The 12,590-nt window shown below is 41.2% G+C and overlaps 2 protein-coding genes across 4 annotated transcripts in view; both read right to left on the bottom strand.

Annotated features, from left to right (window-relative positions):
• The window catches only part of ryk (receptor like tyrosine kinase), a 55,052-nt gene extending 46,836 nt beyond the window's left edge, over window positions 1-8,216 (bottom strand). For both annotated transcript variants that reach the window (XM_061737576.1, XM_061737577.1), the window contains exon 1: window positions 7,639-8,216. In XM_061737576.1, coding sequence (XP_061593560.1) covers window positions 7,639-7,855 — 217 coding nt within the window. In that variant the 5' untranslated portion in view covers window positions 7,856-8,216. The remainder of the gene's footprint in view (window positions 1-7,638) is intronic.
• A 3,668-nt stretch (window positions 8,217-11,884) lies between these two features.
• sned1 (sushi, nidogen and EGF-like domains 1) overlaps window positions 11,885-12,590 on the bottom strand; it is a 31,774-nt gene continuing 31,068 nt past the window's right edge. For both annotated transcript variants that reach the window (XM_061737574.1, XM_061737575.1), the window contains exon 30: window positions 11,885-12,520. The gene's annotated coding sequence lies outside the window, so the exon portion shown is untranslated. The remainder of the gene's footprint in view (window positions 12,521-12,590) is intronic.

The following is a 12,590-nucleotide window of genomic DNA, read 5'->3' as shown; positions in this document are numbered from 1 at the left end:
CCTCACAACAACTAGGCTGCTGTTCAGTGTTCACATCCCAGCTGCAGTCCAAAAACATGCAAGTTATGCCAAGTGGTGATTGTATATGTACAGTCAGAGTGATGGACTGTGATGGACTGGAGACCTGTCCAGGTTGTAAAGCAGCTCCAGCCTGGTGACAGCTGGGACCAGATCCAGCCCTTCAACCATGAACAGGGGGAGACAGGAATGGCTGAACGGATGGAGGTCTCCCACTTTTTACATTTATACAGGCAACCCAAGAAGGGGGGGTCCAGAAGTTTTTATACTTGTGGAAGGAAAAACCAAGAGTTGGTGGATTTTGAGGGGAGGTATAAAGGTATGAAGAGGTATGAAGACCCAGACGATTGCAATGAAGCATTTTTGCTTGAAATCTCCATCTTCATCAATTGTACTTGGAGCAACAAGTTTCTGGTTCAAATGGTTCAAATGAGTTGTGCTCATGTGATTTATGTTCACGCAAGACTGGTGAATGAATTTCAAAAACGCGATCAGCAGAGGCCCCCCCCCTGGGTAGTTCCTCCTGGCTGATCCGAGTACCACTTCTACAACAGGAACATATTCTGCCTCCCAACGGGCGCTTTTGCAAGGCCGTTCCCGGTAACGTGGCAATGACAGACATGCGTCAACGATCCGACTTCTGAAAAACTACCCAGAACACCCGCTAATGGAAACGCGCCTTCAATCGCTCTTTGATTTTTCCCGAAAGCCATGTTGATCGGTAAACTTCTCAATTTTTGAATTGAGACGGGAAATGCCCAGGTCGGCTAACCCCCTATGCAGCTCTCTCACATGACGCTCTGCAGTTGCCCGTATTTGTGATGAACTTTCACTACTTTGGAACAAGAACAGAGCTTCTCATATCGGTCAGCGTGAGGGCATCAGCAGCTCCGTCACGTCATGCTGCACGCTGGGACACATGCATGCAGAAACCGCTCTCATTAACAACGGTGGGAAGAAGTCAACATTACCCTGTGCCTAATCCTTGTCGAAGTGTATCCCAAACCAGAAACTACAGTTTAAGAAAAAATGAATTGGAGAGCCCTGCTGAGCAGGAGTGAACCACTAAGCACAAAAACAATATGAGAACCCTTTAACTTACCCTGGTAAAGGGAGTGCAACCACCTTTAATTCAATTATTTACAACTGCTTTAGTGTCAGTAACGTGTAATAATGTCCCCAGGAAATAAAATGACATTAGTCAGCATGTTCACGCACTGACATGGCATCAATTCAACCGTCTTTCTGCAGTGGTTCATGTCTTAGTATTTAGTCTATTTAGAAGCATCTTGTCCTCGACCAAGATGAACCATCAATGATTGAAATGTGCATTTATGCATCCAAGCGGTACATTTACTGGTCAAACGAATCAGTGCGGTACTGGCAGTAACCATCACAAAATACCTTTGTAAACACTGGCAAATCACTGACGGATTAATCAACAAATAATAGTGAAACAAAATCACTGAGTTGAGTTAAGTATAAGCTGTGGTCGGAGTAAATACAATGAAACTGTGACTTGATCATCAACGAAGGGCCAGCTATTAAAATAATATAGAGTTCCTATAACCAATTCAGTTGAGGTACAAAAAAAAAGGATTGTGATGGCAGGGCTTGCCAGTTGCCATCTGATCACACGATACTGGAGCCCCTTGAAAAAGCCACGCGTCACCTTTGATTAGTTGTGTTTAGTACTTTGTTTACTTCCATGGTAATCCAAGTTCTCCAGAAACAGAGATGGAGTTTGGGTTGTTTTTTGTTTACAATAGGAGATTGCAAGTATGCGTCTTTGAATGAGGCTGTTCAGATCACATATTTGATGACCAGCTTCAAAATCAGGACGGTAGAGTGAAATCACCATAAATAAGCCTATCAGGACATACATGTTTAATATTTAAAGTAATTCAAAGTTGGACAAACAACAGTGAAAATAAATTATTTTTACTCTGAGAGGTCCATGCGTCTTTCTCGTTGTTGTATTAACCCACAGTCGCTGTGTTTATTTGTTCAGAGAAACAGCATGCACAATATTGACTAGTATATCGTCTGTTGGAAATGTTCACTTAAATGGAGTCAGAGGTTAGAATACTGTTATTTCAAGACCTGCTCTTTAACACTCCAAACAAAAGCAAACTGCGTTTCTACATCGTTCTGCAGAAACTCCACAGAAGTCAGTTTACGTCAGGAAGCTGATGATAGCTTCCACCCTCACCAACAAGTTTATTTCCTGCCGTTGTCGCTGCATCGTGGAAGTTTCTGTCCACACATGCTTTTAGATCCACATATAAGGTTGTCAAACGTTAAGAGATTTCTCCATACGACCAGATGAGGTTTCAGGCGAACCGCATGAGAGGCCCTGGTCTGGCAACGGATGTTTAACTATAGCATGATGGAGAACAAGGGGAACCAAATGGGACAAAGTCAGCCCACGCTCCAGCAGACACCACACAGATTAGAGAAGAAAAGAGAGCTGAACTGGTTTTCAGACAGCGCAAACAATGTAACTGCTGTGCTCTTGTCAAAAAACGGGGGCTGACAACTGCTTTGCTTCTTAACGTGGTATAAAGCATGGAGCACACCACGATATTAATGTATTTGCATATACATGGTGCTCTTGAATATGTATCAAAGTGACATATAGATGGTCATGGGACTACAGGTGGGACTGTTTAATGGATTGCAGCTCTGAATCCCTCTTTATACTTGCATGAGGAAGTTCGCCTACATCATATATTCATAGGATACATCTGGCACTTCTTCCCAGAGGAATTTAAAAAAGAAAAACCATGATTTTGCCAACTACCGCTGGTTTCCACTGAACAAAATTAGAAGAAAAAAAAAATAGAAAATGCTGATGCAGCTAGAGGATGATGACAAATTTATTTACAGCTGGACAGTCGCTAAAGTGAGATGCTGCGACATGGGTTTCCTGTCTCCACAAAGACACGAGACTACACTTCTACCCCTCCATTACTGTGTGGTGGCAATCATGCGGTAGATAACTACTTTAAAAGTGCACAGTCAACACATATTCAATGAAACCCCAAATCAACACCTCAGAACCAAGTCGTGGAGGGGATTTCACTTTGATATCAGGATGGAGAATATCAGCCCGTCATTTTTGTTTTATTTTTTTCCTTTCACCTTAGCTTGCACACTATTGGACTGAAACTAAAGATGCTCAATGCGCCAAGCCAGTTAAGCTTATGCTGTTCAAACAAAACCTACGCAATATGACTCCAGGATCATAAATCATTACCATTTGTAATATATGAGGTTCTGTGAAAGGATGAGTGATCCGTACTTGCATACTTGTGTATAATGTGGTTTATATCATAGAGATTTGATCTGTGCACCTTTGGATGGCGTGACATGTTATATTTGTGTTAGTGTCTCGTCATATTTTGTTGCAACTTCTGCACGTTGTGTTTATGTCCTCTTCTTAAATGAGAGATCCAGACATGCAAAAACATTTCAGCCTCACCTGACAATAAATTGCAAATTATTGTATCATACTACACCCAACACACTTTAAACATTGTATACAGCTACATGATGCAACTAACCAGCACCGTACACATAAAAACATACCTGCAAACTCACTTCAGAAAATAGGCAATTCTGGCGATTAAAGGCTGACTAGTCTCAATGTTATTTCCTCTCATTTTGGGGGGGAGTAATTGTATTTTCTAAGGATAGTATCTGAAGCTTAGATGAACTAAATATTTATACTTATAAAAATCTATTCCTGCTGCCTTTCATCAAATCTTTTTCCCCTGTTGTGAGATATCTATACTGTCTAGAGTGGGACCAAGACAAATGTGCACATTTCAAAAACAAGGATGTTTTTTATCCCCTCAGATCAAATTGCATTTGGAAACGACCATAGACCAGCAGGACCAGCAGGATGAACACACCGGAGGCTGAACTTAATTGCTTAAACCGTTTTCAGAATTAATGTTTACACTCCAGCGGCATTTCCTCCGAGTTAATCTGCTCTGTAGGCCAGGAGGCATATAAACCATATTTACTCTAAAGCTGCAGCGTGGGCTGCTCCCCGAGACTCCACTACAATACTGTGTCTAGAATAAGGGTGTAACAATATATCGTGGCACGAAATTTAGCAATACAAAAATGTCACGATACGTGTCGTGGAGGTGACAAACTTTAGCGCGATATTGGGTTATTAATATATTGTGTTCACTAGTAACGCGCATCCTTTTGCAGCGGGATCACGTGACAACCGCGCCTCGACCCGTGGTAAGACAAAAATCTTACCACGCTCAGAAGAAACTAGTACCGTTTTACGGTCCTGATCACGAGACTCTTGCAGGGTTTTCAGCTCCGAACTTTTACTTATAACGTGAGCATGAATCAATCCTTTTTATGATGTAAAGATTGTGTCGTCCCCAAAGGTGGGAGCGGGATGAAACGATAACGGGGTTCACCTTACGGCCTCAGGCTGGGAGCTGTCATAAGCTAAATAACAATCATGTTGCATTTTGAGTTTGGGACTTTTCATAGTTTATTTATTTACTTTTATTTATTTATTTAATTTTAGTTGTTACATTTCTGGAAAAGAAAAAAGTCAAGTCATACATGAGAGAAACTATTCAGTTTGTGGCAAAATATTTGTACTTGTATGAAACTGAAGATGCATAATGCAAACCTGACATCTACTTTTAGTTCAGTTTGTGGAAAATGGTTGGCCTGGCTTTCTCTTTAAAACTTAAACAGTTATAAAGCATTACAAACTGCAACAATAGGGCAAACGCACAGTATTGTTTTGTATTTTGTGTTTTTCAAATAAAAGACCATTTTTTCCAGTGATATAATATTGTATCGTCAGAGGTGGGTAGTAACGCGTTACATTTACTCTGCTACATTTACTTGAGTAAGTTTTGGGAAATTTTGTACTTTTAGGAGTAGTTTTGAATCACTATACTTTTTACTTGAGTAGATTTGTGCAGAAGAAACTGTACTCTTACTCCGCTACATTAGGCTACATTGAGCTTGTTACTTTTCTTTTATCCCCTCTGCGTACATCTCATGACATCACTGGGTGATTCTTTGGGAAAAATGTTTGTTTTTGCATGTTTTGTCACATTTACAGACTCAAACACACACAGAGTTTCTATGAGTTCATGTTTGTTCTAGTTCTGCCTGGTTAAAAAAGAAAAGTACAAAGGCTTGAAATTTTGTGCTACTTGTGCTTAATTTATTTTTTCATTATGCTATTTTACTTATTTTATTATTTATTAAAGTACTTGAATTTACCTTAAGATTATTTTAATTTAAGCTATTTTTAATTTTTTATTAATTTTAATTTATTTTATTATTTTATTGATTTATTTGCCTGAAGATGATTATTTTGTACTTATATCTGTTTGAATGGTTGTGTTAAAAAAATAAATCAGACGTTACTCAACAGTTACTCAGTACTTGAGTAGTTTTTTCACAGTTTTTTACTCAAGTACCGTATTTTCTGGACTATAAGCCGCTACTTTTTTCATAGGTTTTGAACCATGCAGCTTATACAAAGGTGCGGCTATTCTGTGGATTTCTCTTTCACCGCTCGGGGTTTTGATTTATAATATTGATTGATTTATAATCAAAACTAAAACAAAATAAATGCAAAGAAGAATAAGCTACTTCTTCTTTAGCAGATAGAAGTAGAAGCAGATTTCAAACATAAAGATAAATAGATAAATAAATACCGGTTATTTTCTCTTGGTTCTGTCCCGTTTTAATCAGCAAAGTTGCTGCCGTGTTAAAAGACACTGTTAGGAAAGGATCTATTTAGGTACAAACATGTACCTCATTTACAGTTCAGAATCCTTCTGTACATGTAGTAAATATCTAATCTAACAACATAAATATCTGCGACTTGCAAATCTTTTTTTTAATAGAGCGGATGCGGCTTGTATATCTCTTTTTAATTATTTTTTAAAAAATAGAGCAGATGCAGCTTAGAGTCCAGAAAATACGGTACTTGGTATTTGGTATTTGGATGACTACTTCACTGCCGTCGCTGACGCTGTCACTGACGTGCACCTCCCAAAAATTGTAACTACGCGTCGAGGTGACGCAGACCAAACGCAGACCGAGAGGGCTGTGATTGGTTCGCTTGGTAGCAACGCATTTCCGGCTTCCGGCAGTCGTGAACTTTCAGCACTCTTTTCTTCGTGTATGTGTGATTTTTTTTGTTTTGTTTTTTTGCACAATAGTTGTCCTTATCTTTTTGATTCACTGTGACCGGAAAAAGTCGGATACACCATTCAGGAAAAGATTGCAAATTAGCGGTCACGGGGGGTACTGCACCACGGCGAAATGGAGTGACGGAGAAGTCCGAAGGGTTCACGACTAGGCATGGGGCGATATACAATATTATCGTATATCGCGATAAAAAAACGGCTGCGATAACGTTATCGTGGGGTACTGTAATTATCGCCAAAAAAAAATTTTTTTTTTTTTTTTTGGAAGAAAGTGTCAATTCACTCGCCCGGTTGCATATCCGGCCCAGACCGGATACGGATCCAGCTGTAGAGGCGGAGCGCCGGGCGGAAGTGAAGAATCCCCCGACGTGTGTTATTGTTGATGAGCAAGCAGAGCATTAGCACTATCGCCGAGATGGCATCAAACATGCAGTCTGACTCTGAATCAGAACTCCAACATACTGGACAACTTCCAGACGGCGACGCCGCCAAACGGATTCTCTATCCTCCCAGCAAAAGGGTCAAGTCCAACGTATGGGAGTACTTTGGGTTTACACGGCAACATGAACAAAAGGACGAGACTCCTGTCTGCAGACGCTGCTGGAAAAAAGTACCGGCGCCTCAGGCAAATACGTCAAACTTACGGGTGCATCTTCGGGAGAAACACCCGGACGTGTTCACAGAACTCCAGGTAAAAAGAACATTAATTCATGGCCATTGTTGACGTTTGTTTTAAAAATGATTACATATTACATATACATGATTTATAAGCGACACGCAAATATCGTGATAATATCGTAATCGTGATATTTTTGTCCACTAATACCGTGATATGAAATTTTCATATCGTCCCATGCCTATTCACGACGACGTCACGGTGACGGCGTGTGCTCTGCGTTGGTTTGACGCAGAACCATAATTCAGCCTTTACTCTCTCGTTGTTACCCCACGTATACTGCACGAGGCACGACCAACGATTGGGTCAAAATCTGGCCCGATCCAAATAATAGTCGCACGACCGGAAACTCGGTTCAAAACAAGCCGACATTCGCACAGTGTCTGCCCGGCTTAATGCAAACCTGACATTTACTTTTAGTTCAGTTCGTGGAAAATGGTTGGCCTGGCTTTCTCTTTAAAACTTAAACAGTTATAAAGCATTACAAACTGTAACAATAGGGCAAACGCACAGCATTGTTTTGTATCTTTCAAATAAAACACATTTTTTTCCAGTCATATGTTCCTCATTCAAGGTTGTTAAAAAAATACTGCTATAATATCGTATCGTTATCGTGACCTCAATATCGTGTATCGTACCGTATCGTGAGATGAGTGTATCGTTACAGCCCTAGTTTATTAGTAGATATAGTTCAGCAGCAGCACATCTGCCCCAGCAGCGGCCTCTTACCCAGCAGCTTCTTCACCTCCTCCACGCTCATGTAGATGTTGATGAACGGGTTGTTGTCGTCGGTGCTGGCCGCGGGGCTGCCGGGGCCGGGGCTGCTGGGGCTGCAGCCGGCTCCCCCCAGCAGCAGCAGCAGGATCACCCAGCCCCGCAGACCCCCCCAGCCCCGGGTCTCCCCCCAGCCCCGGGACCCGCGGCCGGAGCTGCTCAGCCCCGCCATGGCTCTGGTCGTCCGGCTCGAACTCAGTCTCGTCTCAGCCGTAAGTGCAGGTAGTCCCGGGAGGAGACATTCCTGGAGACTCCAGCCCCGTCCCAGTCCCGGTCCTGGTCCTGGCCGTGCTAGCGGGGCTAGGCTGGCCGGGCTAAGGCTAGCCGCGGCGGGCTAAGGTCCGGACCGCCGCGCTGTCCGCGGGACGAGGGGAACTACCACGCTGCTCCGCAGAACCAAGCCCGCACCGGGCAGCTCCGCACCGGGCCGAAACCAGCTGTAATAGACCGCAGACGGGCTAGTCCGTGTTGGTGTCTGCCCCCGCGGTCCGTCCTGCCATCGCTGTTCTAAACTCAGTCTGCCCGGGACAACAGGGGGGGGGGTGGAGGTGGGGGGAACAGCGGTGGAGGGAACAGCAGCGGGGGGGGCGGCGGGAGGGGGAACAGCGGGCACACGCTCCACACCAGGAATGATGCCTTCACGGCCGCTCCGGGACGGTAGGAAATCTCTGCTCCCTTCAGGAAACAATGAGGCACAACTCTTTAGTTACCGGTTTGACAGGTGTCGTGCCAAAAAGTGATTGCCTGCCAGACTTAAAAACAGCTTTTTCCCCGAAGCCATAATCGCCCTGAACAATATGTGAATGTCTCCGTTACTGTTTTTACCATGCAATACTTCTCCTGGACTATCTGTGCAATATTCCACTACATGTGTAACTATATACTATCATCTGTAAATAGAATCTCAGGTCTTCACTATTCAAATGCACCTTAACCTTTTTTATATTTTTTATATTATTTATATTTCTTATATTCTTATATTCTTATTGTTTGCACTATTGTTTCTTATTTGTCTTGCACTGGAAAAGTGATGCTGCTTTCAATCTCACTGTACCAGGTACATTGACAATAAAGTATTCTATTCTATTCTATTTTTATTTCTGGCCACGGGAGCGCCCACAGCAGCCCGTTGAGCGATAGCGCTAAAACGTCAGATTTTCAGATTATGAAGCTCAATAATGAGATCAAGTCATATTTAGGCAGAAACAACTTTTCATTAACTGTATTTGGCCTTCAATCAATTTTTGGCAGGTGAAAATGTCTATTTTGTGTTGTAATGGTCCTTTAAAAGAGTTAAAAGCAATCCTGTGAGCTCTAGTGTTTGTATTATGAAGCTCAAGAATGAGATCAAATCATATTTAGGTAGAAACAACCTTTCATTAACTGTATTTGGCCTTCAATCCATTTTTGGCAGGTAAAAAGACCTATTTTCAGGGGAGAAATCTGATTCTGGCAGGCAATCACTTTTTGGCACGACACCGGTACTCTTTCACGATATAACGCTATAACGCTCCAATTTATTCGCGACTAATGAATGTATCTCCACCAATTAACTTGTGATACATGACTGCTCAACTAATTTAAAGTTAATTGTTTGTTTTAAGTATTCAATCTGATTCAATTTATAATTTCCATACATCCATTTTAGAATAGAAATAGAATAGAAAGCCTTTATTGGCTGCGTCCGAAATTGCAAATTTCTCCGGAATGAGTATAGATAGAGCCACTATTGAGTACGTTCTGTTTCGGACGCACTAAAAAATCTTGCATACTCGTTTTGCATACTCATTAGGGTGGAAGTGTGCAATTTCGGACGCAGCCTAGCTGAGCAGAAACTTCCCACAATGTAATGCAGCGGCGTTTGGTTGCTAAGTGATACGTATATGTCATAAGTATAATATTAAGTGTAATAATAGGATTATATAATATTAATATTACAATATTCGTATATAATAATATTATATAATGTAATCTTGTTTGGGCCAGGATAAACGGGAAATAGCGGAGTGCTGCTACTGCTGCTGTGACACGTCACTTCCTCCCAACGGCAGGAAGTGCCGTGTGGCCTTGAGTAGTACCTCCGAATTAATGCACACTACTGATATTTACTCAAAAGTGTGCCGAACTTAAGTATACATTTTATTATATACTGTTTAGTATGGCATTTCAGATGCACCAATTATCATTATAATGGTACAATGAGATTAGGCAGCAGCTTCATAAAAGTGCACACATGTAAAGACTATGTAAACAACAAAATAAGAAACAGGAAACATAAATATATATATATACACTATGAAAATGAATGAATGAGAGAATAATGCACATGAATGAGTGAAAGAATATTGCACTTGAATGGATGAAAGAATATTGCGCAGTATGAAGTAGCTTATTGGTTCAAACATTTGTTGATGGCAGTGACCCCTGCTTGTTGACCCCTGTTATATCCTTTGCAGAGTCACGGGGGTCTGCTGGAGCCTATCCCAGCTCATTACAGGTGAGAGGCAGGGGTTACACCCTGGACAGGTCACCAGTCCATCACAGGGCCACATATACAGACAAACAAGCAGACACACTCACACCTACGCGCAATTTAGAATCACCAGTTAACCTAATATGCATGTTTTTGGACTGTGAGAGGAAGCCGGAGTAACTGGAGGGAACCCACGCAAGCATGGGGAGAACATGCAAACTCCACACAGAAAGACCCTGCCGGGCCAGGGAGTCGAACCGGGAACCTTCTTGCTGTGAGGCAACAGGGCTAACCACCAAGCCACCGTGCTGCAACTAATTTATCATTTATGGTGAATATATCAAAATACCAAGACTGTGCACAGCCCGAGTAGTCTATTTTATGCATTTGTGTTGTGGAAGGTCATACAAGCTACTGATATTTCCTTCCCAAGCAGCCACTTCACAAAGCAACTCCAAAGATGTCTATAAATCCTTACATTCACTGAAGGCAGCGCCAAAACCTTTTCTGTAAAAGAAAAGCTCTTTTCAATTTCTTGAAATGCAAATAATGCTTGACCTTTTAAGAGCTTTGCTCCCTATTATTTGACAGTTCCATATCATCCCAACAGAATAATTCGCTCTGAAACCATGAGTTACTAGAAGTACAACTGGAGGCAGGGTCTTCAGTCACCAGGCTCCTCTTTGTGAAACCAGCTCCCTGATGGTGTTTAGGATGCAGCCACGTCTCTGCCTTTAATATTAAGCTTAAAACTTTCCTTTTTGATCAAGTTTATACTTAGAGAAAGTTTCACTGATGAAGGTACTGATGTACGTAGTCTTCTTGTATGTGAGTCATTTTAATTGTCCCGTATCCTCTCATCTCAGAGCCCAAACCGGCAGAGGCCGCCTGGTTCTGCTGAAGGATTTTTAGCCCAATTACCCCCCCTCACTGCCACATTGACCTTGCTCACGATGGGGATTGCACAAAGGTTTAGATTCAATCCAGTCCAATCTGTTGGGTTCCTTAATTTGGCCTTTTTTGTGTGTTTGTTTTAGTCTTTTCGTCTTTAGGAACTGACATCAGATGCATTCTGGACTCATTTGTAATGAATTGCATTATGAGTTGGAGAGAACTGCACAATGCAGCGATTACAAAGGATTAGACTGATCTTTGAGTGCTTTCTGGGATTACTTTGTTCTGCATTGGGCCTTTACAAGTGAAAATGCAATTAATCTATAATTTGGCATGTGCAGTTCTGTGTTTAAAAGACTAAAAGTAATCACTAGAAAAACATTCACTTGAAAAGCATTGTTTGCTTTTTATTTTAGATGACTGATGGTTATAAACTTGACGACTTGCTGAATTTAGTTTTCCGCCCCGAAGCAGATTCCACTATGAATTAAAGTTACTGTTCGGGTCAGGGGTCTACATTTTTGTAAGTCTGTCAGGCCTCCAGTGTCTGGTTTATTCATCCTATCAATTGATGTAACATAGACACAAAAAGTTTAAACTTTAAACCTTCAAACCACAAACCCTTTTGGAAAATATACGTATGAAGCAATAGTTATTGTTTTCCACCTCTTAAAACCAACACACCCTGATTTATTGACAGGAAAACAGTAAGCTTGATATAAAATAGAAAATAATAGCCACAAAAAAAATTATTAAAATAAAAAAAAATCATACAAATAAAACACATCAGAAGTTTAAAACATTTTCATATTTTTATTATTAAAATATTCACCTACAAAATGGCCTATAAACACTATTTACAGTGTAGCGAGCAGTGATGCCTGCTAAGACAGAGAGTAAGATGTTTTACACAGAAAATACCGTGCACTATTATCAGAGGAAGGGATCAATTTATGTGGTGTAGTGAAAATATAAATTTCCTGTTGACTTCATCAGGAGATCATGGAAGTAGTATAAGGAAATGATTGGGACTCTGAATAATATACAGTTATTTCCCTGAGGGGCAAACCTGCAGCTGAACCACAAATATAATTCTCTCCTAATGTGTCAGCATGGACATAGAAATGAGGTATTTAAGGTCTCTTATGCCGCTTACAGTTAATGTTTGCATATTGCATGTTGTTTGAGTGAAAAATCAGCCAGCTAACAAGCTGAATGATGTGGGTCACTTTCTTTGATTCCTTTTGTGAAGCACTGAGCTACAAACACAGCTTTCCAGGACGGAGCGCGCAGCCCTTTTCACTTGGAAAAGCGTGTGTGCCTGAAATGTTACAGTGGGTTCTGACAGGGTTTCTCAGCACAAAAATTATCATAATCACATAATTCAAGTAGATTATATACACCAAGATTGAAGTTAGGAGGTTTTTCACATGACAGTGATGACAGTCCTTTCACCAGTATCCAGGTGCTCTAGATGAAAAAAAAAAATGAAAGAAAAGATTCTTTGGCTACTTGATGAAAAACTTGTGATTCTCTACAA

This window comes from Cololabis saira, chromosome 13 (assembly GCF_033807715.1).
Source record: "Cololabis saira isolate AMF1-May2022 chromosome 13, fColSai1.1, whole genome shotgun sequence".
Lineage (NCBI taxonomy): Eukaryota > Metazoa > Chordata > Actinopteri > Beloniformes > Belonidae > Cololabis > Cololabis saira.
The sequence above is the reverse complement of the archived record's forward strand: the minus strand, read 5'-3'. Positions and strand labels throughout refer to the sequence as shown.